This window comes from Athene cunicularia (genome assembly GCF_003259725.1).
Source record: "Athene cunicularia isolate RWA chromosome 2 unlocalized genomic scaffold, athCun1 chr2_part2, whole genome shotgun sequence".
In the NCBI taxonomy this organism is placed as follows: domain Eukaryota; kingdom Metazoa; phylum Chordata; class Aves; order Strigiformes; family Strigidae; genus Athene; species Athene cunicularia.
The window spans coordinates 5,740,747-5,766,818 of NW_020799096.1; the positions used below are offsets into that span (position 1 = coordinate 5,740,747).

Here is a 26,072-nt window from a genome sequence, read left to right on the forward strand (position 1 = left end):
TTTTTTTTTTTTTTTTTTTTTTTTTTTTTTTTTTTCAAATATAGATCCTGGATAAATCTTGAAGTAGAAATCTGTACCTGTGCATGATCAATTTAAGTCTTCCAGTAAGTGGGCTCACTTTCTGGTTACTTTTGAGGGACCTTTTAGTAGTAGTTCATGGACCAGAGGAATCGGCAGATCATGGGCTCGAAAACACCAAGGTAAGGGCTGTTCTGTGCTACAGAGCATCTCCCAGTGATGGACTTGGTGCTTCAGTAAAGGGTAGATAGAAGAGCTCTAAGATATACCTTGTAAATTTGGCAGCGGCACTTGAGGAGAAGCCCCCCCAACCCTCTCCAATAAAACTACCATTCTGATACATGATCTAATATACTTCTGATAGAAGATACAGCAAAATTGACAGTAGCTTCATAAAAACATCTGGCACCGCTCTTTTTTAATCCTTCCTTTAATATATGTATATATCTTGCCTGTTCCATCACTGGGTATTGTAAAAGCTAAAAAAACATGTTCCTGGAATTAAATGCACATTATCCTTTCTTTTCTTCATTCATCTGAGTGGACTGTACTTTTATTTCCAATTGAAAAAGCAGACTCCAATACATGTAATCCTAATCCAATCTACCACCTACAGGGGACAGCTACTGTTGATGCACCCTAATGACGCCTGACCTGAAAAACCAGGAGCAGAAAAGTTACACATATTTCTGAGAACTATGAAATCAACAACTTTGCTTTACAAGTAAAGCATCTTGATTTGACACCTATGCTCCAGAAGAAGAGCGTTTTGTTAGATCATGTTTGTGAGGGGGAAGAGGCAGAGGTAGGAGGTAGAGAGATGTATGGGTGTGGTATTTTACTGAACAGGCTATTGAGGTAGGGGTAAGGAACGATCAAAGGCTTCAGGACTGTTGCCCAGGTGCAGCCACCTGTGGCAGTGGGGATGGAAGACACAGCGGGCCCAGGATGCTCAGTGCACTTCCGCAGCCAAACAACACTGCATCCATTTCCCACAGGCAGGAGCAACCAAGGAAGGGGACACAGAGGAGCATCAGGCCTTTCAGTTGCATCTGGATTCTCCTATAGCCATAGGTAACAGCAGGGAAGGAAGTGTTATTATGACTAAAGCCTGAAACAGAGAATCAATGTTGGATCCCATTTCCCACTGACAACAGTGTTGTCTCAGGTCTTCACTGCTTGTTTGCCTTTCCCTCCAGTGGATCCTCTTCCTGTTTGCAAAAGCAGCCAGAAAAAACACAGGCAAGAACTAAGATGCATCCACTGGCATAGGGAATACACTCACAACCTCTGTTCAGAGGAACCATACAAATAACACGAGGGAAAGTCAGGGTAGCTGTATGTTAAGATACAACATTTTTCACATGCCCATTCAACTTGTTCCTTCTAGGAAGACCTCATTAAAGATTGCATAACATTTATTGCTTGTGTTGTTCAAGTATTGATATTACATAAAGGCACATAACACTTGGCAGGCACATGGGGGTCTGACAGTCAGATAATTATGAGTGTTTGCAAAGGAGAACAACCCTCCCCAGGGTATCAGTTTCAGTCTCAGCCATACCTATACTTCTGTGTTGGAAAAGTTTTCTACTTCTCCCTCTAGTATATAATTGTACTTAATTCTACAATGACATCAGAGCTGAAGAAAGACCAAAAAAATATTATAAAATTTAGGGGGGAAAAAAAAAAGAAAAAAAATATAAGGAAACAATCTGCTGAAAGTGCAGCAGCCACTCCTGGAAAGCTTATCTGCCCCTTCTGCCTTGCTAGTGTGTCCTACTTGCACTGGGTCATCGAGGCCTGGGGCAATACCTTCCCATCCTTTATGTACTGGTTTGTTGTTCCTAGAGCTAAACCAAAACATTCAGACTGATGACCAAATTAATCCTTGGCATCCTCCATGTTCTTCACTAAAATTATCTAACACATCTTTCTAAGAGCTCTATAAACTCATTGTGAGCAGCAAAACTGAGTCAGAGCCCTTCAGCACAGGCAAATCCTCAAGCAGTGTCTGTCTTCAGAAACAATCCAGCACCTACAGACCCAGTCATCACCTCTGTGTGCCTTTGCACGATACAGATATACAAAGCTCATCTGCTGGGATAACGTGCATGCATATTGGGGTTCCAAATCCTGGTCCATCTGAAGGCATCTACCGCTTCTTCATCAACTCGATCAGGACTCATTTTTTCCCTGGAAAATGTGCTGCTTCTGATTCTTAAAGAGCATCCCAGTAATTCAGACAGACACCCACAGAGGAAGGATTTCCTTCCTCTGAGGATCAGATTCTCACTCAGCTCCTAAATGAGCGCTCCTGGCACCATGTTATGGACCGGAGAGCAAACATTTACCATATGGCAGCCACGTGGTGACCCAAATTCCCAGCTTTGCAGCAAACACCAGTTCTAAACTTAATACTTAAAAAGGAAAACTCTGGGACTGAGCTCCTCAGAGGAGACAGGATGAGGAAGGCTCATTTTTGAAGCCCAACTATGCAAAGGCGACAAACTAAGTGTTCCAAGTCTGCTCTGCCTGCTTCAGATGGGTCTAATTCTGGATCTGCAAAGAGGCGCTGCTCCACTTACCTGAAGAGCACGAAAGCAAAGCATCGGAGGACTCCGTCATTTGGGCACTTCAGGGTTTAGGTAGCAGCTAAAGGATGCTTGGCAGGATTGGAAAGTTTTTCAAGCTGAAGGCATCATTTCCCACGTCATGTATCTAAGCCCCCTTCATGAGCTTGGCCCTGTTTTGAACTGTCCCGTGTATGTGAACCCAGCTGGTCACGCGCCTCTCTCCTGCCGCTGCTCTGTTACACACCCATTGTACTTCATGAATGTGCAGGAAATAATTATGCTGATAAGCTTAGCACTATCTTAATTATAAAAAGTATGTAATGATTTGTTTCCATATACAAACCTGTCTGAATCAAATCAGATTATTTTTTTTAAGTCAGGCTTTACAAGATCAGTTGGGGAGTGGTAGGAGCCTAAGTTTGCACTCCCAAGTTTTTTGCTTTCCTTTTAGAGTACTTATTTTGGAAAACTTAGCAGCGAGTTTCTACACTACCCTCCCAGATGAATTAGAGCTCACCACCGTCACCCAACTGCTTAATTCTTTGTAATATCTAAGAGGAAATTACTTTCTTTATCTTTGAATATATGATTAAAAAACAGATTGTAGCCCATAAACCCAGTTCTCTGCTCGCCTTTAATCAGTGTTCTTGGGACAACAATGCAGATCATTCACCAGCATGTTTTCCTACCTTCTTCCTAAACAAAAGTGATTATTTATATAAACAATGTCTTTTTATATCTTCAAAAGGAAGTCATGGAAATCTTTGGCACAGAGCAGCACAACAACAACTGAAAGAGGCAATGCAATAACTCCCCTAAAACATTTTAAGTGCTGGGGCCACTATTGAAAAATTATGGGATGCTCAGCTACCTATTGTCAAAATGGGATATGTAACATCTTTCAGCCCGTTTGTCATTTGATAAGAAGCTGTCTTCACAGATGCTTAGTGGAAATCTATGCTGCCCTTTCCCTAAGGAAGAGAGCACCCACAGTTGCCAACCTCCAGATAGGAGAATTTTCTGGGTTCATAAATTACTCATGTTTCCATTGACAAGCTGAGCTTTTTCCGTGTACTTCATGGGGCAGACTAATTTTGCAGACACTTCCTGACTACTTCTTTTGTACTCCAAAGGATTTTTATTATTTTCAAACTTAATATGGGAATTAAGACTCAAGAGGTTGTCAAGCGTAGTCACAAATCTTTGCAATTTATTCTTGAAGCCTTTTCAAGAGAGTGTTTTATTCCGCAAAAGTGGGCAGTATAATCATTAACAGCAATAATGGCATGCTAAGGGAACTTATGTGATACAAGAATAAAAAGAAGCCTTCGTGATTACGAGGCTTTTTCACCAAGCTGCTTTTACGAGTCATGAGTGGTTGAGTTCAAACACTTCCACTACATTGTCATAAAACTGTTTGCTCAACTGTTTTGCTGTGCTAAAATCCCACCACTGAATTATTTACTTATTACTATGTTGTCTGCTGTAAATACTCAGGTGTTTTTCCAAGTATTTTTTCCCAACTCATTATTTCCAAAGAAAGAAGACAAGTTTCATTTTGCTGCCACTTCTGACACCAGAAATACACCTCTCTGGGGTCACAGGTGCATGCTTAGGGGACACATAATTGACATTATTAGAGCAATGAGGCATCAGATATTTTAGAAATACAACTATATGTGTTATTACAGCTACCGCTTCAAGCAGTGACCGACACAAAGAGATCCAAGTCTTGCACAAAGTGAGCTACTGCACGTGGAGGCTGAGCACATGTACTTTGTTTTGATCCATTACAGCCACCGCGCTGCACAGCCACGGATGTGCAGCAGATGTTCTGAGACCTAAGCTGCGTGCTCATTTGGACCAGAACTAAGGCACCGGGCAACAAGGAGTCAGTCGCTTACCTGGGAACTCCTTTTTTTTAATCCCTGAGCCAATTCTTTTCTCATGAAACATGAATCGATTTCTGCAGTGCAGTTTAAGACCTTACTCACCCACTAACGACCGGAACTACATGAGATTAAAATCAGTTTATCAGAACCTAGCCCTCAGTATGAAAAGCAAATAGAAAATCATCCTATGAAACATGAGACCCAAAAGTGGTAAGAAATAGTTTCTTGTTCACCAATTTCAAAAAATCCACCGAGCTATATTGATTTGCCATGATCTGAATCTCCTTTCCTGCATGTTGCCTTCAGCCAGAGGAAAAGAGGTGGGGGGGAAAATGTGCTCATTCAAAAGAACAAACAAAAGCAAAAGGGAAAAGGGAAATCACAGTTCTGAATATTATTAATCAAGGAAAGCTGCTTAAGCACATAAGATAACTAGGTGTCTATCCATTCGCATGACAAAAATGTACTCATTTACAGAGGTGTTAACACATGAGTTGGGTATTTTTGTGGGCATTTTATTCAAAAAACCTGTGCCCCTCTGGCATATACATGGTGGTAAAGAGACGGGACTGTGCTGCTGTGTCACAAGGAAAACACAGGACACAGCCCTCCTTATTACAAGATCACAGCCTGGCCACCTCTACAGAGCCTTGCCTCAAAAATAGTTATTTGCTGGGCATTTTATTTCCATCCATTTCTGTCCTACTATTAGTATTACCATTTTCCCCAACTGATTTACATCTCTGCTTAGAGCAAGCATTCTTTCCCATGGTAAGAACACAAAAACAAGGAAGAGAAAAATATATAATATGACTCACAACCATTGCCAGCCTCAAATATTTATTCTTCCTTCAGGCATTGATTATGCCACTGTACAGAACACTGTGCCACCTTCTGTAAAGTTATTTAAATCTATCTCTCATTCTATTCCATTAGTTGGTTTGGTTTTGGTTTTTGGTTTGGGGTTTGTTGTTTTTTGGTTGTTGTTTGGTTTTTTTTTTTCCCGATGCTCATTATTAGGAGGATTTCTTCCAGGCTGCTAGCATTAAGACATGTCATCTCACCTTTTTTTTAAAAAAATCTCATACACTTCTTACAGTCTTTTTCACACCTCTAGCCCCTAATTTAAAGAGCCCAATTTGACACTGATTCCTCTCTGAAATAGCAGACTCTATTTATAGGCTTGCATGAGTAATAGATGGTTTTCTGTCTTCACCCACTAGCACACCCTCCACAGAGGCTACTGGACTGTCCTCCAACCCTGACCAAAGTTCTGCCCTAACAGATGCAATGGACTCTGGCTCTCCATAAAGAGCATACGCATAGCTTAATCCTCATGAACTACAAGAAAATTATTTGGGCTGAAAGTTAAAGCACTCTTGCTGCTATTTCAATCTATAAAAAAGGAAAAAACCACCACCCTTCCCCAAAATTGCTGACTATTCATAACTCGTCCTGTTCTACGAACTTGTTTTGCATTCTGCCATCTTCTAGAAGAAAGCCAGGAAAAAGGACTGACTAAGGTTCCCTACTACTTCTACCACCCACAAATGAAACCTAAACACATGCCAGCATTTGTAAACACATATTTTCTGTTTCCCCTTGTTCTGGAAGTGTACAGAATGACTTTACTAATGCGTAAGTTTGGCTTCTGTTCAGGGATAAAACTAGATGCTTCACAAAAGAATGACAAGCTAGTAAACCAAGCAGTCTCCATACCACTCTCAGAAAGGCACAGCCATGCTCGAGGGCAGAAGAGGGTACCTCCTAAAGGACAGCATTTTAAGAGCAACCTGTGTTCTCCATGGCTCCCTGTGATGTGTATAGCATGGCTTCTAATGTTTTGTTTATTGAAGTCCACTGATCATCAGAAAATAGATATGCAATGCAACTAAAGAGAAAAAGCATCCAGCCAAGCTCTAAGATGCCAGAGATACTGGTAGAGGAGAGCCTGTGCTTCCAATGCTGATGACCACTTGATCATAGTTTGCGGTAGAGGGGTCAGGAAAGACAAAAGTAGTCATAGGTCCCCTGCAGAGAGCTACTGAAATCATCATGGAGCTGGCCAGAGCCATAAGGTCCACCAATACATCTCCTTAAACTTCTAAACATCTAGATCCCTCCTAGAGGATTGAAAGGAAGAAAAGAAGTGAAATGTCAGAGACAAACACTGTATAGCTGCAGGGTTCCTAAGTCAATTTAGTGGCTGGGATAATCCCAAAGAAGACTCTCATATTTTAAGAAAGGGTGTCAGTATTGTTTGCAGTTCCACTCAGCCAAAAATTGTTCCTTCACAATAACAGCTATACTTCCCTTCACCCTGAGATTTCTTGACCACAGGGGGTGAAGTCTGAAGAAAAGACTTTTCATCTCTGAGTATTACCTGTACTCAGATAAACATGCAAGACAAAAGAAAGAGATGAGGGAAATATGGGAAGGGTGTAGGGAATAAATTGAGAAAAAATAATTAAAATCAGTTAGATGATTTGGAATAATCTCCTTTTACTCTGAGTGGTCAATCATTGACTCCATGATGGCTTTGAAGGAACCCCTGGAGGCCCTACTTCACCTGATGAAATATGCAGAAGACCATCCCAAGGCTGAATTAGGCAAAGGAGACAGCAAGAGAATTGTCTCCATCTCTCCTCTCTAGAAATGGGGAACAGAAAATGGCACAGCCACAGGGCTGGAAGAGACTGATCAAAGGTCCTGACTGAGTCAGTGGTGAAGTCTACGTCTCCTTTTCCTGTTCTCTGAAAATGAGACTGCTGTTTCATTATCTGACTCTAGAGGACATCCAAATGCACTTAAGTTTCAAAGGGGACAACCTCTTTCTGGAAAGGATAGTTCTAAGAACAGGCAGTAAATATAACTCATTTACAGCAACTAAGTCATTTGTTGCCAATTGCCTTATAATTTTTTTTAACCAACAGCTCTGAAGCAAAGCAAAATTGCAAGATGGGGCTCACACTGTATGGGACGATTATGGCATTTTAAAATATGCACAAAAAGACTCAGTCCTGAACTAAATGCATTTCTGGCATACTCATCTGCTACAGTAAAAAAAAAAAAAATAAAATCACATCAAAGAATAAGGATTGTTGGACTGTCCTGGCATTAGAAGAGTGCGTGGGACTCAGGAGACATGTTCCCTTCCCGACTATCTGGAGTCGGTCATCTTAGGTGACTCTGCCAAAATCATGTGATTTCCTTATAATTCCAGTATGCCTCTATAAATTAACAGTTCTTCCCTACTTTCTCTGGGACTGCTGTGTGATTGTACTCTCTAAAAAACTGAACAGCAGCAACAGTACAGGACATTTTGGATGCGATACATTCCAGGTGATCCAACCCCAGTAGCTGCAGAGCTCAGACTGTAGTGGTAGACCCTTGCCCGGCAGGGGAGGTGTCAAAGTCTTTCCCTACTCTTCCTTCAGGAGACATTGATGGTAGCTCCCGTCCTAGTGTCATCTTACACACAGGGAATAATGTTTGCCTGCAATGGCAGAGTTGACCACATGACCAGCCGCTTGGTGCTTTTACAGAGGAAATGGTGATGGGCCAGACAAATGGCCTTGGGTGACCAGCTGCTCCATGTCAAGGCATATTATAGGTCACTTACAACTGTTCTAGCAAATGCACACACAAACATATTTATATCCATGCAAGCAAGAAGCGATGTGTCTATGCTTAACCCTGCAAATAAAAACCAGCACCTCTCTTTCAAACACCGCAAAGCTCCCAGGGATAACCTTTCACAAATAAACAACCTGCTCTGCTTCGAGAGGGATTTTATAAAGAACAGAGATTACAATGGGCTTAATCATGATTAAACACTGATCTGGCTCAATCTACTCAAAAGCAGACAAAAGATAAATAAAAACCTTCAGCAGATGCATTTCATACTGGAAATTCTGGAACCTCAATTGACGTCATACTTTTTATGTTCAGATAATATCTCGAGGAAACAGTACACTGGATCAAGAAAACAAAAGCAAATTTCTAGTTAAAATTCTTCGTGTGCTGTGTAGAAAGAAGGCAGCTACAGCAGGGAATGCGCAGTGCAGCTCAGCATTTTACAAACTCATTTCTGACTGTACTTGAAATTCCACTATTAGAGTGATGCCACTAGAAAGAAACAAGCGCTCCTTTTGTCCTTGTCTCCTAGGCCTTGCCCTGTAGCAACATCAGGCATTGCATTTCCCCTCAGACAAAAGCTGCTTCTGATCGATGACCGGCAAGTTAATTTTCTTTTACTAAAATAATATCACCTCCTCAGTATCACTCCAGTTGTGGTTCATTGACAGGCACAGTATGATAATTCTGCATGATAAGAAGTGGTTGCATCTAGCGAACATGTCCCAAATACAGACATCTGATCTTTCCTATGGGTGAGGGAATCCAGGAAACAGATTCCACATCATGGGAGACAACTCCAGACATTAGTACTGCTGAGGGAGGTGGAAAAAAATTTAAAAATGAGCACATATCATAAGGATTGCTTAGGGATTGCTTGGTTACAGTGCTAGGCTTTCCATTTTACTCAACAGGGTAAAGAAGTTCTCTTCAAGGAAAGAGAAATAACTCTTCACATGGGGGGTGTGGGATGGGAATCTATCTGGAAGAGAAGGCTGATCAGAATTTTCTCTTTCTATCATCTCAACTTTTCATGTCCACACCAGCAGAAATGCCCAAGTGATGACCACACAATATTTGGCCAGCAGACAGAAGAGATCCCTTCCTGTACTAAGACAGCTAGAAGCTACATCACTGCCTCTCCTGGTGCCTAGCGAATGTATCATGGGCTTCACAGCTACAGGACCTCTAATTCCAAATACCAGGTGAAAAACTTTCAATCTGTTTTGATTTGTGACCTCCAAAACTTCTGCAGTGAAGGTGAAAATCCCCATACAGACAACGTAAGCTTACTGATAATTACTTTGTTCTCACTTTCTTTTCGTTGACCTCTTGGACGCAGCTCACAGTGCTTATATTTGCCATCACTGGCACAGACAGACCTTGACAATGAAACCTATGTTACTTATCCTGATTTTCAAGATGCAAGTTATCATCAACTTCCTTCAAGAACATCATCCCTGAACAAAAATCACAATTCTCACCCCAACTCCTACCATGCTTCAGCTCACCCACCCTCTCTCTCAGGCCATTCTAGATAGATCACTTCCAACTTCAAGTAGAATAACCACCACTTTGCAGATGAATTCTGTATTTTCACAAACTGCAGATCAGAGTTACATGATTTGTATTTCCTAGACGAGACTCCAACTCTGTGGAGTCAAGTGGACAGTCTTTTCACATCCTTAGTAACAGCAGATGCACTTGCTTATTAATATACAAGTAGGAAAATAATGGATTACTGTTCTTTGTTCCCAAAGCAGGCTTACCTTATAAAAATCTGTCAGGGGGTTCCTAAATATAATGTTGTTGTGCAGGTTATTTAACTTTCCTGAATAATCTACATCCGAAGAAGAAATGAGCTCAAGAGCCCATGTTAACACCTGAAAGGTGCACAGAGGAACATTTGACAGAATGCAAACACTATTTTTATTTCTCTTACAATATGGATGACTCTTCCTGCACATCCTACGGGCATCAAGTACCAATGAGAACAATCGTTTTTGCATACTTGTTGTATATGGAAAGAGACTACAGATTTAAATGCTAAAACAGCAACCAATGTGAAATGTCACCTGGCTAGGGAGTTCAATTTGCTAATTACTTAAACAGATTTATTTTTAAACTATAAAAACAGCATGTTCCTCAGGAGAATTATTTTTTCCCCTTCCCCAAATAAATACAGTTAACACTTGCCAAGTAGAATTCTTCATCTGCAATTAAGAACCAAGTACTCAAAAACACACTGGGACAAGAGTGTCCCTGGGGGTCTCTCCCAGCGCTGTGCTTCTGGAAGAGATGCTTCATACAGGACACAGCGCCAACAAGCCTGCGTGCCCGATATACATCTTTCTAAAGCTTGAGTGGCCTTGAATCCTTGCAGGGACGAGGTTGTCACGACCACAAGCCCTCCCTTGGCACCTTGCTGTCTGCATTCCTTGCTGCTCCTGCCAAACAGCAGCAGCACTTCTGAAGCAGAGGCATGCCAGCAATGCAATCCCACGGCAGCCAGAGCAAGCTTGGTGAGGAGGCAGGGGGAAGCAAACAGATCGATTTGAAGGTTCAAGGTAAGATATGTGCTTGGTTTTAAGCTGCCAGTGAGACCACTCACGTAGAGTATGTGCTGGAACAGATCTGATGGGCTATGGCCAAAATAAACACAAGCCCGCTTCTGACCCAGAATTTTCTCCAGGTGAAGATGCTTGTTCATCTTATGTGACCTGGTTCTGTTTCAGTGAGATAAATTATTATCTTCCTGTTCCTCTTAATGACAGCAAGAGTGGTGTTGGGGTCCAGCTCCACAAGCAGCACCCCCTTCTGCAGTGATTACAGGCACTCATGGCACCCCAGAGAAACAAACCAGGTGATGAGCAGCATCCAACGGTCAGAAAAGCTTGTCCCAAGCCAAGATGAGCTGTAATTAAACCCAGTCAATCATCCCTTCTGTCTCAGCAACCCCAGGCATAAATGCAGCCAAGTGTGGTAGATCTTTGGCTTAAAGGGTCATTTTTGCCAAATTTGCCAAAACATTAGGGCTTAGGAAATTAAACAAATAGAGTCTTTGCATGACACAAAGCTTCTCATGGTGTGATCAATTTATTTTCAATGGCCAAGGGGAGGAAAACTTTTAAATAAAGTATCTAAGATATTTAGGATGGCATTAAACCCTTTTGCTGTAAGCAATCATTAAATAACTGATGTACAGCTTTTGAAGCACAGCAGCACTCCGCTACACAACAGCAAAGCTTTCCGCGACATACTCGTAGGGGGTTGCCATCTTCTCAAGACCCCAATGGTTCAAGCAGGTTCTCCCAGCCTGCTCCAACCTGCTCCCAGCCTGCTGCTTCATGTGCCTCACCCTCCAGACCATCATTCTGTTTCAAAAAGGTGACAGGAAACCATGTTTTGCAGTGCTAGATAATTTTCTGACACTGTCTCAAGGCCCTGGTTCTCAAGAGACTCGCTATACCTGTGCTTAACTTCAGTGTTTAATGGAGCTGGTCTGCAGCACAAACACTACTGTGTGCCCGTAAGTCTTTTCAGGAGGCACTACTGTTCACCAGCATGCTTTTACTCACTCTGGGCTTGCCTGCAAGTGTCAAAAATATATAACGACACTTTCAAAACTGAGCATGGAATTTTAGAAATAATAAGGCTGTAAAAGTTCAAGACTATCTGTGACAGACTAGAATGCGTCCTATGGGAAAAAAAATAATTAGGGTTTCACGTGCATAGCTATCTTAAAGAAAACTTTCCTTCAAAAACCAGAAAGATCAATCTTGCAATGAATATTAAAATATTGTCATTCTGTATTCCTACAAAATAATGCAGATAAACAATGATTTACGAATACAAAATTCAGCACACGTTCTCAAAACGTGACTCTGCAAGCAGGCAGGATATGGGATTTTGTTCTAGTCTACTTCTTTTTCCCCTCCTGTATTTAAAAATAAAGACAGAAAATTTCTTTGAACTTACATAATTCCACCCTGTTATTTTCCAGAGAGCTAAACTGGCCTTTTAAATTCTTTAAGCTTGGCATTGTATGAAAGCAGATATCAAATATTCAGAGAGCTCAATTTAGAAAGATCACTTTTCTGAGGCTGAGCCTTTCTTGAAGAGCTTCCTGCAGAGCTCCAGACAATGCCTCAAACAGCTATTCCCACTAGGCTGAGATCACTTGCCCTTGCCAAGCCATGTTTTAGGAGGCGTTGGGCCAAAGGGAGGTGCAGGCCTGATAGAAAGGTGAGAAGTGTGCAGGCTGTGAGGTGCCAGAGAAGCCAACTGCTGCAAACGACAACAATTTGTGAATATCAATCTGTTTAGCACAAGTGGTTGAGAACTGTGTCTTCTTTGCATGCAAAAAACTACAGTATCACCTGCCTAGTACTATGTTGCTGGCTTTTAACAAAATACACCTCTTCGGGACAAAATCGGAGTTCTCCAAAGCCTACGAAGAGACGCCCTTCTTGAATTCACTGGATTGTACAAAGGACCTCTGTGAAATGCACCACCAGTCAGTAGCAAAGCACGAGGCTGAAGCACCCACTGCTGCTGGATTTCATCTTTCAGTTACTTTTAGAGCACCCAGCAGATGCAGTTGTAACACAGTGCAGCAGGATCTTCTTCACACAGACAGAATCACAGAATCATTCATGTTGGAAAAGACCCTTGGGGTCATCGAGTCCAACCATCAGCCCTACTCTACGAAGTTCTCCCCTACACCATATTCCCCAGCATCTCATCTAAACAACCCTTAAACACACCCAGGGATGGTGACTCCATCACCTCCCTGGGCAGCCTATTCCACTGGCTGACCACTATTTATGGGAAAAATGTTTTCTTAAGGTCCAGTCTAAACCTCCCCCGTTGGGGATGCACTCGAGGCAGGAGAAGGTTTCTTCCTTCCTCCCCAAGCCTTGCCAGGTCACCCATAGGTACAGAGGCACTGTGTGGGTCAGCAGCAGTTCAATGCCTGCCAGAAGGCAGCAGTTCTCCCAGCATGGCTCTGAAGCCAGTTGTTTTCTTTTAATCCTACCAAGTCTTTCATATTTTCATGCTGCCTCCCGGCTGGCTCCTTGCTCTTCTAGATGAAGGAGCTGGTGCAGAAAGTTAAAAGAACTCATCAGTCTCAGCGTGGGCACTGGGAGTCCAGTCTTGCCCTCTAGGCCAGCAAAATCATAAAACAATAAGAAATACAACATTTGGGTCTTCATGCAGAAGGAAATGATCTACAGGGTACTGACATGTTTGCAATAACCTTGGCTGAAGAGTCACACCAGGTTTAAATACTTACACACCCTCCAGCCTTTTGCGGCTACTGGTTTTGCTGCAGCTCTGCAGGTGGAATCTCAGGCTGCTGAGACACTCGGTGCCTTGGCTAAGCCAACAGGAGGTTTTGGGTGCTGGACCAGGGGGATGTACCCTCTGAACAGGGCCACGCTGCTTGGACGCAGGAAGCCATCAGTGCCGCACAGCTTCTTCCCTCTGCCCCCCACACAGCCAAGCACGGGCTTTTTGCAAATCCCACTGTCCCTGGGACTGTCAATGGAAGGCACATCCCTCAGCTCCTTGGAAGGCCAGGCTTAAAGGAAGACCTATCCCTGCAGAAGGCAGACAGGAGCAGAGCTCAGGCTAACAGACACCATATACTCAGCTGGTGTTGTTAAGGCTGATGTTGAGTACCTATCTGCTTTGATCCCTTCATGACTAAATTAAACCACATTTCTGCCAAGCCGCCTCCTGCCATTCTCCTGAGCTGGTATTGTGGTTTAACCCCAGGCAGCAACTAAGCACCATGCAGCTGCTTGCTCGCTCCTAACCCCTCCCAGTGAGATGAAGAAGAGAATTGGAAAAAAACAGTAAAATTCCTTGGTTGAGATAATTTCTAGTCAAGAGTTTAAGTTTTAGTAAAATAACTAAACTAAAATAACAACAATAAATAAGAATTGTAATGAAAAGTAATATAATCAAAAAGAGAGAGAGAAATAAAACCCAAGACAAGACAAGTGACACACAGTGCAATTGCTCACCACCCGCTGACCGATGCCCCAGCAGCGATCCGCCCCTCCTGGCCAACTCCCCCCAGTTTATATACTGAGCCTGACACTATGGTATGGAATATCCCTTTGGATAGTTGGGGTCAGCTGTCCTGACCACGCTCCCTCCCAGCTTCTTGTCCACCTACTTTGCTGACGGAGCATGGGAAACTGAAAAATCCTTAACTTGAGATAAGTGCTACTTAGCAACAACTAAAACATCAGTGTGTTATCAACATTATTCTTACACTGAATCCAAAACACAGCACTCTGTCAGCTACTAGAAGAAAATTAACTCTATCCCAGCCAAAACCAGGACAGCTGGATGTTCAAAAGGGGCTCCTCAGACACTCTTTCTGCTCAAAGATTCATCTTTGTCCATTCAAGTCATCTACTTATCCTAGCTGTTAGCAAGGAACTGATTTTGAAAAGCTAATATGGGCAGGCTAGAGGCATTGCTCACCCCACGACCACTGTAAAATCAGAAAACACCAAAAGCATGCATCTAACTTGAACAAAATATCGCCCCTTTGACTTCATGTACTATGTAGCTAGGAAGATGTCCTATTTTAGGCTGCATGATTTTCCAAAAAGTTAGGAAGCCCAACTAACAGAGGGCTTTAAGAGCTTAAATGTATTATGACAGTTGTATTAGATATATTTTTAATACCTTTTCCAGTGCTTCTCTATCGACCAGCTCCTGCACAGCCAAAAGCTTGATACTGTAAGAAAAAACAGAGAGAAAAAAAAAAGAATGAATCATTCCATTGCAAGCATTACAGAGACATGGGTAACAGCAGAACTGAAGCTCTTTTTTAATATTCTCACTTCACAAAAAGTTTATAGAGGTACAGATAAAAAAGTGCTCAGGATATAATAAAGCAAAGCAAGAGAGAAGCAGTGTTACTTTTTTGCTTTGAATTAGCTGTCCCAAACAGCTTTTCTGGTTTCTGATTTACAAGCATATCTGAATTCACCTTACAGAGAAACTGCATTAATCTTTACATTTTTAATACCCTACATTAACACTGAAGGATCTTCTGCACAACAAACACAGAGAAAGACTCTAAACATTTATATAGTTTTTAGTCACCTTTGTTCTTCACTATCAACAGGTTTCTATGAGTCCCATAACAATTATTCCCAGGGATTTACAATACTATATATGAGGTATGGTAACTAAGACAATCCAGCTCAAGAAATTTGAGGGAGATATGAGGGAAATACGCATGACTGTTTCAAAGTAGGGTAGAGAGATAATCCATAATTATTATTCTTGTAATGCCATTCGCTAATCAAAACCAAATTTCTTCACCTACTGATTCTTTTATAAGTTTAGCTCTAGGGGCTAAATCCTGCACACTGAATTTCGTTCACTTCGACAAGATTATGAAAGTTAACTCAAGCAGGGTTTAGCCCTGTAAAACAGGTAAAAACAGAGCTAAATCAAGGTATATAAGAGAACCTTTTACAACTTTCATATCTTATCTATCCTCCTTCAACTTCAGTTACTTGCATGTGTCCCCATGTAATGCAAAAGCCCAATCCTTCCCATGCTAAGCAATTTCAGGACAAGATCTTGTTGCATCTCCACCAAGCTGCAGGGCTCACAGGACAGGTATGAGCCTGAAAAGTTTGCAAAGCATTGCCAGCAGGCTGAAGGAGGTGATCCTTCCCCTCTACGCAGCGCTGGTGAGGCCACACCTCACGCCTCCCCATCCCTGGGTACATGCCATCAACGGTCCACAGCAGGTGCCTTGGCCAGAGAGTAGAAGGGAGAACATCCACTTACAGAGTCGGCCATCTACTTTAGGACAGCATGGTTACGATTCAGCCCTCTTAAACTTCAGCTCTCTACGGCTTTCGTGACTAATCAAAGCTAATGTTTAGGTTCACTATATGGTCAATGAAATGAGAGAGGAACCTCACTCTCCAGGGCAGTTCAACCCACCTATCCTGGCAGCATCCCCGATGTCCTCTCACAAAGGCAGAAGCTGCTGTCACACTACGGCTGCCCCAAGTCAGGCTCGTAGAAAGCTGCCAGGCTTTTTACTCATGGAGTAGATGAGTATTGCAACTCCAGCTACTCACCTTCCTTACTCAGACTTAAACAATGGTTGCTTAATATATTATCCTTGGGCTCCAGAGGTTCATTTCCTTTACCCAAGGATACAAAACATTGGTGTGGCAGTGCATGAATCAAATGATGCATATAAATATTGTTTAAATGACTCTCACAACTCTGTAGACAGACACAGCAAAGAGTCAGTATAGTTAAAAGCTCATATTCAAAACTGTGCAAACAGTCGATGTAGAAGTCTGCCAAAGTATATAATTAGCCACATACTACAAGAAGCTTTATTAGCTTTTCAAAACCTCAGAGCAACGTTGTGAATTCTTGAACATCCACTGACATAGAATAGTTTGGGTTGGAAGGGACCTTAAAGATCACCTAGTCCCAACCCCCCTGCCACGGGCAGGGACACTCTTCAGCAGCCCAGGTTGCCCAAAGCCCCGTCCAACGACACTGCCAGGGAGGGGGCAGCCACAGCTTCTCTGGGAAACCTGTTCCAGTGCCTCACCACCCTCACAGGGAAGAACTTCTTCCTTAGATCTAATCTAAATCTCTCCTCTTTCAGTTTAAAGCCATTACCTCGTCCTGTTACTACATGCCCTTGTAAAAAGTCCTTCTCCATCTTTCCTGTAGCCTCCTTTAGGTACTGGAAGGCTGCTATAAGGTCTCCCCAGAGCCTTCTCTTCTCCAGGCTGAACACCCCCAACTCTCTCAGCCTGTCCTCACAGGGGACATGCTCCAGCTCCCTGATCATCTTTGTGGCCTCCTCTGGACCTGCTCGAGCAGGTCCATGTCCTTCTTATACTGGGGGTCACAGAGCTGAATGCAGTACTCCATGTGGAGTCTCACAAGAGTGGAGTAGAGGGGCAGAATCACCTCCCTCGACCTGCTGGCCACACTTCTTGATGCAGCCCAGGATACTGTTGGTTTTCTGGGCCGCAAGCACACATTGATAGGTCATGAGGAGCTTCTCATCAAGCAACTTTCCCAATTCCTTCTCTGCAGGGCTGCATTCAATCCATTCTCCTCCCAGCCTGCATTTATGCTTGGGATTGCCTTGACCCATGTGCAGGACCTTGCACTTGGCCTTGTTGAACTTCATGTTTGTACAGCCCCACCTCTCCAGCCTGTCCAGGTCCCTCTGGATGGCACATCCCTTCCCTCCAGTGTGTCAACTGCACTACAGAGCTTGGTGTTGTCGGCAAATTTGCATACTTAATCCCACTGTCCATATCACCCACAAAGTTGTTAAACAGCACCAGTCTCAACACTGATCCCTGAGGAACATCACTCATCACTGCTCTCCACTTGGACATCGAGCTGTTGACGGCAACATTTTGAGTGCGACCATCCAACCAATTCCTTATCCACCAAGTGGTCCATCTGTCAAATCCATATCTTTCCAATTTAGAGACAAGGATGTCATGCAGGGCAGTGTTAAATGCTTTGTACAAATTCAGGTAGATAACGTCAGTTGCTCCTCCCTTAGTCATCAGCGCTGTAATCCCATTATAAAAGGCCACCAAACTTGTCAGGCATGATTTAATCTTAGTGAAGCCATGTTGCCTGTCACCAATCACCTCCCTATTTCCCGTGTGCCCTAGCATAGTTTCCAGGAGGATCTGCTCAATGATCTTGCCAGGCACAGAGGTGAGACTGACTGGCCTGTAGTTTCCCAGATCTTCTTTTTTTCCCTTTTTAAGAATGGAGGTTATGTTTCCCCTTTTCCAGCTAGTGGGAACTTTACCAGACTGTCACAACTTCTCAAATATGATGGAGAGTGCTTTAGCCACTTCATCCACCCATTTCCTCAGGACCCACGGATGCCTCTCATCAGGTCCCATGGACTTGTGCACCTTCAGGTTCCTTAGATGGTCTCTTACACACTAAATATGTACATCCAACCTGTAACAGCAGCTGGCAAAACATGACTTTAGTCCTGTCCTACTGTGTTACAGTGTTTTCCACTACAGGTATTCACAGCCTAACCCATAAACATGAATGTGTTTTCACTTTAACGCACTTCTAGTTTTCAGATGTCTTGAAAGCATCATAAAAAGTCTGTATACAATGAATTATAAAATAGCCCCAGACCATACGTTTCCAGTCTGTAGAGGTTATTATTACTAAGACAGAGAGGGTGGATATGGTTCAGAAAACAATGGAATAATCAGGAAAAATAAAAAGGTATTCCATTAAAGCCCAACTACTACAGTAGCAGGGGGCACATGATGTTCTGTTACCATTTGGTGAACACACTAGGCTGTACACAAGAATTCAGCTGAACTGGAAGGTACTTAGCAAAAGTACAAAGCCAATACAAGGTATTTTTTAACATTATTTTCTTTGCAATTCAGCCAGCAAGCAAAATAAAGATGGGATGGGCACGGAACAAAGGCGGCACTTCCATTTAAAATGCTGTGTCCAACCCTGAGCTTCAGAAAGAGCCTAGGCTGATGCATCTTGGAGAACAAAGCTCACTAACATAGGCAGTAGCAATGCAGCCACAAACAAGACATGTCTGTGAATTCAGGACTCGTCTCCTAGTTTTGGATGACCCACCTCTGTTGCAGTGAACTTCAGAAAAACACAGGACCAATGAGAGGTAGGTAGTCTAACATGCATATGGAGGCATCCAGGATGCTCACAGCTAGCTGGTCTGCTGCAAAGGTTGCTTCAAGTCCATGTGTACATAGTAAAATCTAACATGTTGCCATTCCCTTCTGCAAGCTGTACAATGTGGGTTTTGTTATGCAAATTACTTTTGTCTTTTACCTTTTGAAGTCAGAGACTTTTCAATCACTTAATCATCAAAAGGTAGAATTCATCAATTGGCTGGATGGGGCCCAGAGTTGTGGTGAACGGAGTTAAATCCAGTTGGTGGCCGGTCACGAGTGGTGTCCCCCAGGGCTCGGTGTTGGGGCCACTCCTGTTTAACATCTTTATTGATGATCTCGAAGAGGGGATCGAGTGCACCCTCAGTCAGTTTGCAGGTGACACCAGGTTGGGTGGGAGTGTTGATCTGCTTGAGGGTAGGGAGGCTCTGCAGAGAGACCTGGACAGGCTGGAGCCATGGGCTGAGCCCAACTGGGGGAGTTTCAATGAGGCCAAATGCCGGGGGCTGCCCTTGGGCCACAACAACCCCCAGCAGCGCTACAGGCTTGGGGAGGAGTGGCTGGAGAGCTGCCAGTCAGAGAGGGACCTGGGGGTGTGATTGACAGCCGGCTGAACATGAGCCAGCAGTGTGCCCAGGTGGCCAAGAAGGCCAATGGCATCCTGGCTTGTGTCAGCAATAGCGTGGCCAGCAGGGACAGGGAAGGGATCTGACCCCTGTACTGGGAACTGGTGAGGCTGCACCTCGATTCCTGTGTTCAGTTTTGGGCCCCTCACTACAAAAAGGGACATTGAATTATTTGAGGTCTCAAGGAATCAGCAAATGCAAATATCAGCCTTCATACAACCACCTGCAAGATGCTTTTTGCTGTCTCTGATCATTGGATTATAGTACACTACCTGGAAAAGATAACCAGTTATTTTCTGCTATTTCTTCTAGCAATTCCAAAGCAACATCAGCATGTTACATGTTACTTTATGCAATGTCAACTTGGAAATGCAGCTTCTTTCAAGGCTGCTACTTTGGGGGTCTGATGCTTTGAAAAGAAATCAGGTTGCTTAGTTAGGCACTGCATCAGCATCAGCACTCCTACAAACACTGAAAGCAGCTCATAAGTACATATGCTGTTTGTAGCTTATGTGTTTGCCAAGGACTTCAGAGTAGGTGGGAATATGATCAGTAACTGATTGGAGGTGGGGTGGGGTGGGGTAAATCTCTAATTAAGCAGAAGTGCAAAGAGTTACCAAAAGCCAATTCTGAAGCCCAAGCTCTTAGTGTCTACACACTTCAGTACTCTGTTTATATACCGTGGCATCATTTCTTTCATCCTCACCTGCAGTATGCAAACACTAACTCATGAACAAAGTCGTAGAAAAATCATATTCCTGAAGACACCTTTTGGTTCCTGAAACACCTGCTCTAATTTACCAGCTTTAAAGTATACTGGTAAGAAAACCTGTAATACAACTATCTGTACCAACTTGGTGAAAATAGCCCTGATTGTATCTGAAACCCTATTAAAAATACTCACTGACTCAACTACTTACATGATCTATTTAAACAAAGCTATTGAAATGAATATCCTGGCACCCAGGCACATGCTTTCAAATACTTGAAAACATGCAGTGATCAGGATGAAGGACTCTTCTCCAGCAGTAAAAATATGCAAACATGATGTGCTGTCAAGGAAACACATGACTGCCTCTTTTTTTGGCCATGGGTGACACACAGCATTCTCCTCTAAGGGAATTCCTTTTGGTTTCCAGAAAATTAGTCACAGTGCTGAGCAAACGTCTATAGCTACAGCACATTTCCACTCCCCAGGCTAGCGCTGCAACCCTTTTCTCAAAGTCTTCTGACATTAGCATTGGGTTCCACTCTCTAATGCCATTTACCCAGGAATAATTTAAGCCTTTTTAGCAACCTTTTGCAATACTGCAAACTTGCCAGTGGGTCCCTTACTGGTTGGTGCACCATGTGCCATCATCACATTTTATCTGCATTGAACTTCACTTCCCATTTTGAGTTCAGATTGCCCACAAAATCCCATCTGCTTTTGCAACAGGGGATGTCACGGCCTTCCTAAGAACCATGGGAGGGTCACCTCCCAGCAAACCTATGACTCTGCCACAAGGCAGATGGGATAGACAGAAACCGCCACGCTAGGCAGATCCAAGATCCATCCGTGGAGAATGTACCCAGGGTCTTCACCTGAAGAAGAGAAGTTGCTTCCTCGAAAAACAGCTTGAAAGGTGCTCTAGTATAGGGGTAGAGAGGATTTAGGATTACAGCCAATTTCTGGACAAACCCTGCACAGCACTAGAATTGCAGTTATTATGGACACAGGTCGCTTGGCTGACACTATCAAGGGAGAAGGTCTCCAGAGCAGAGCCCTGCATCAACGAGCACAGTGACCTGCATCTGCTGAGATGACCTTGGAGTGGAGCTGAGGTTCCCATTCAATGCAGAGCCTGACAATTTTGAGAAAAAAAGAAATAGGAGGAAGCGAGGAAAATGTGAGGCATTAAGTTCAGTGATCAGTGAGTCACCAAAGCATTTAAGCAAGCACTTGGCCTCACGATCATGTCCTACAGAAGCAGCTAGGTGCTTGGATACAGGGTGGCTGCAAAGGTAGAGAGCAGCAAGACCTCGTCTGGAAGCTGGCACTCTTGGCACCTGCACCTTAGCTCTCCATGCCATGTTAGCCTGCAAATGGCTAGTGCACAGTGAGTCTCCAGGCATTCCAGCACAACTGGATTTACTACCACTTTGCTTTTCCTTCCTGGCAGCCAGCCTCCCTCCTCAGCCTGGAAGAGCAGAGCTTCCTGGACAGCCAGCACTGTCTGTCTCCTACCTGCAGATCGGTACAGCTTGTGGCTCGTAGCCAGTTACCACCAACCCGTGTTTGTCATTCAGCAGCAACGTGAACTGAGGATTAGTCTCAACTTGTTTTGCAAGCTTATACATGTTTGCTTGGGGCCTGAGTTTTTCCAAAAACCTCATGCTTTCTATTAGTCAGTGCATAAGCCTGACTAAAGTTAACATCAAGAAATACTGTTTGATTTCTCTTAGTTTTCTGGCTCCTTCTTCAGCATACAGCTGTACCAAATCACGCTTCAGCTAGACTCACAGACATTACTATAAATAGCCTGTGCAAAAACCACTCAACCCCAAACTAGTATTTCAAGCACCATTAAATCATTCCCTTCTCCCTCCCTTTCAGCCCCCCAACCTCTCCCCTTTGTTCTTGAGGTAAGATCCCATAACCATGTTATGGCCCACGATGAAGTTTTATGGATGACATATATCCAAGAGCAGAGCATGGATGCACATAACAAGTGCTCGATGACAGACTCACATTGGGGTTAGTTTAACAAAAAAGAACACAACAAGACCCCTTCGGGTCATGAAATTTGTATGCTAAAATTGTATTTGCATATCTACACAAACTGAACCCACTCATAAATCAGTTCTGCTCTAAGAAATGGGCATGAAACATGAAAGTCGGAAGAAAAAAAGCCAAAAAAATGCCCTTGGTACCTGGGAGAGAGCACTTGCCATCAGCTGCCTGCTCTCCTCATACCTGACTTCAGTCCCCAGCTCTCCTGCCAAAAGGGCACACTGTTTCGTCACCATTCACATCATAGCCCACAACCCCTATTTTTCCTTTGGCGTTTGCCAGATGACAGGGTGAGTAACAATAAGGATACGGAAACTGCCATCGCAGGTACATGTTCACTGCGAGGGCTGTGGTCTGTCCTTGCTGCAGCCAACTGTCGACAGTCTGAGGTTAAAGGCTGTGATTACTGTTTTCTAAATTTTTTAAGTGTAGGTAGAAGCTTAGGCACCAAGCACATGCTGCTTCAGGAGGTACATGGAGGGTGGGGAAAGATAACAACCAAGAAGTGACATACACAGGAAAACACATACCGTGTGCTCAAGCAAACTGGGGGGAGGTGTGGGGTGTGCACTTGGGGTGGGATTTCTTGTGAGGTTTCAGGGGTTTTTTGTTTGCTTTAAATATAGAGCTGCTGCTGGCATATTTGGAGTAGTCCCTTGCTGCTAATGTCTAATAAGACCCAAGGTTTGGTCTCTTGACTCCGCCCGCCCTGGTGAAGATTACCTTGCACTGAGGCAGGTGAAAGAATGGTGGGCTCCCACCCGCAGATGACTGAGCAATCCATGGTGCTCCCTCCTCAGGGTTGCCCACATCGACTGTGGCAATGGGTGACCTAAATGGGGTGTCCTTACAGTGAAGGAGTAACCCTTAAGATGTTCATCAATGCATGCACTGTGAAAAGCCATCTCATTTTTGCTGGCATATCCCATTTGCAAAGTTGTCTTTCCCCTCAAGACCCTGTTCACTGGAATCCCAGTAAAAACAAAAGCAGACGGACGAAAGGAAAAAAGCATGCTTAATGATTTTCAGCTTCATAAACTTCCTCCACCTACCCCTGCGAAGTCTGACAAGGAAATAAAATCGGTTTCTCCTTTTCCACAAAAAGCATCCGTGTCTTCTCAATCACTCCTTAAACGGGAGGAAAAATTGTGTACGCTGCCACGTCTTAACAGCTGCTGGAAGCCACTGGAGAGCTTACGAAGTAAGCTGACGGGCTTGGATGGGTATACCATACCATATTGCTTTGGGACTAGCTGCCAGCTAATGACACAACAAAAATGATTTGGAAGAGTCTCAGGGAAAATATATCTACAGTAAGTAGAAATTAGGATAAAACCAGAGAGCTGCATTTCCTTTAAAATAAAAAGAATATGTTTCTAATTACTTCACATATATGTATATTATAGCACGCATTTATATAAATACTTTATATGTGCTTGTATATAAAATAGTTATTATAAATTTTATATATAGTTTTATAAATATATATAACACAATACATATGTAAATTTATTTAGGGCTACTTTTTTGCAGTTTCCTAGTTCAGATGAAAGCAGCTGTTCTTTGATGTCTAGCCATCATTGATTTGCCCACAGAATGGTTTGAAACCAAAAAGCAGATCAAGGCACTGCAGCTGGGAAGGGAATCAGGAGTAAATGGAAGGAGCAGAGAAGTTGAAATCCATCATGAAAATTGGTGGTGTAGCACAGGCCGGACAAACAGTGTTCCCCCGATGTTTGCATTCACAGATCCCATTACATTATGTGAGTGATTGGAGTATTTGTCATGGGAAGAAAGGGAACTGTAATGGAACTAAAAGAGGAAAAACATGAATTATGGATGGTTACTACTGAGAGTTGAAGGGGAGAAAGAGCAGCATTACCCAAGCTAACAGGCAGGAGGCAACTGAAATAGTTCAATCCTTTCTTCTTCCATATCAGCAGTTCCCTGGGTCCAGGGATGCTCTCTCAGTCCTCTCTCGCACACAGCTCTCTTCTTATTGTTTTCTTTCCTATACCTGCAGCAAAGCCATCATTTTGCAGGACCTACAAACTTTGTATCGAGGGTCTGATTTATGTTCAACTGATGATGTGTTTCAGGACAGCTACATCACTGCAGGAACAGAAGGATGATTCACAAACCCCAGACACAGTGTATTCCCAATACATGAGTGAAAAAAACAAAAAAGGGAGGTTGAAAGAACAGCAAACATCTTCCTAGCAGTTTGGAAGGGAATAAGACATGGTCACAAAATGACCCAAACCACAACCAGCAGCAGAAAGCATGTGAATTATAATGAGACTTGGAAGCCTTCTTGACCTCCTTGGGAACACCCATTCCAAGCTCTTTTCAAAGGGATGAAATCCATGCTGCCATGCATATAGACATTTCCTATGTCAGTAAGCAGAGCAGTTCACACAGAGTGAAATTAAGAGGGGATCTGCTCAAAACTCCCAGACTCTGTGATGCTAAAGAAACATCATTCTTTTCTTGTCCATCTACCCAGAAAAGGTGTCTCTCAAGTTGTGAGGCACTGATGCTTGATAGGACACTTCTGCAGATTGTGAGGGTTTCTATCATAGATAGGATTAAAAGCAGCAGTGAAGCATTCTGTTTACCTCCTCCACCACATAGAGGATGACCTCTCGGGCCTAATTCGTTCCCTTTTCAGGTAAGGGGGAAGGAGACTGGACATCATCTACGCACTTCCACTTGCATGAAGTCTCCCTTTCTGAAGATTCCCTTGAACTTTTAAACCAGGGGAAGCTGCAGAAGGGGCATCCTTTTGGGTGCATGCAGTGTGTTCATAAATGCTCTCATTCATTATTATGTTCATAGAGATCACACAATCATTCAGGTTGCAAAAGACCCTTGGGATCATTGAGTCCAACCATCAGCCCTACTCTGCAAAGTTCTCCTCTACACCATAGCCCCCAACATCTCATCCAAACAACCCTTAAACACCTCCAGGGATGGTGACTCCAGCCCCTCCCTGGGCAGCCTGTTCCACTGTCTGACCACTCTTTCTGTGAAACATTTTTTCCTAATGTCCAGTCTGAACCTCTCCTGCTGCAGTTTAAAGCCATTCCCTCTTGTTCTGTCACTAATTACCTGTGAGAAGAGACCAGCACAAACCTTTCTACCTTCTTAGAAACGCTTTACTAAGTTATAGGCCATCCTATGGCCTTTTCTCTTTCTGTCCTCTTATTATTCCTTCTGTAAACTGGTGCCATGCCAAGAGAGTGGCAGCAGTTACAAAAGAGTCATGGAAGACTTCCAAGGTCCTCAGAAGAAATGTTGGTTATTAAGGACTGGGATACATTGCACTTGATTGAACAGAACCAAAGCTGATTCCTGAGAGGCAAAGGTTAATTAGACAAATGGCTCAAAAGGATCAATCTGTTCTAACTCATTATTTGTTGATTTTTTTTTTTTTTAATTTTAAAAGAGAGTTTAAAATAGACTAGGCAGCTGAAAATAACTTCCAAATTCCCAAACGCATGAGATGAAACCACGGAAGGCCTGAGACTGCCAGTAACAGAACGATTACAGAGTAGTAGCCTAATGAATAAAGAAGCAGCAAATCAAATACCTATATTAAATTGAATGCAGCAATCTTATCTGCTGTATCTACTAATGGGAACCAGGTACAAGCAACGGCAATGCATCTTAACTTCCAACATCATTCAAAACTCAGGGTGACAATCCAGGGGGCTTCTCTATCCACTTCATTCTGTCCACTTCTCTGTCCTCCTTCATTCCTGTGCCAAACACTCCACTACATGATAATTCAGGCAGCAGAAAAGTATCCTACTGCGGGGGGG

At 43.2% G+C, this 26,072-nt stretch overlaps 2 protein-coding genes across 2 annotated transcripts in view; both read right to left on the minus strand.

The window, feature by feature from the left end:
* LOC113477519 (endonuclease/exonuclease/phosphatase family domain-containing protein 1-like) overlaps positions 1-14,876 on the minus strand; it is a 35,084-nt gene extending 20,208 nt beyond the window's left edge. Inside the window, exon 1 of the mRNA XM_026843831.1 lies at positions 14,831-14,876. The gene's annotated coding sequence lies outside the window, so the exon portion shown is untranslated. The remainder of the gene's footprint in view (positions 1-14,830) is intronic.
* An 11,085-nt stretch (positions 14,877-25,961) lies between these two features.
* LOC113477518 (endonuclease/exonuclease/phosphatase family domain-containing protein 1-like) overlaps positions 25,962-26,072 on the minus strand; it is a 26,055-nt gene continuing 25,944 nt past the window's right edge. The window contains exon 6 of the mRNA XM_026843830.1: positions 25,962-25,974. Coding sequence (XP_026699631.1) covers positions 25,968-25,974 — 7 coding nt within the window. The 3' untranslated portion in view covers positions 25,962-25,967. The remainder of the gene's footprint in view (positions 25,975-26,072) is intronic.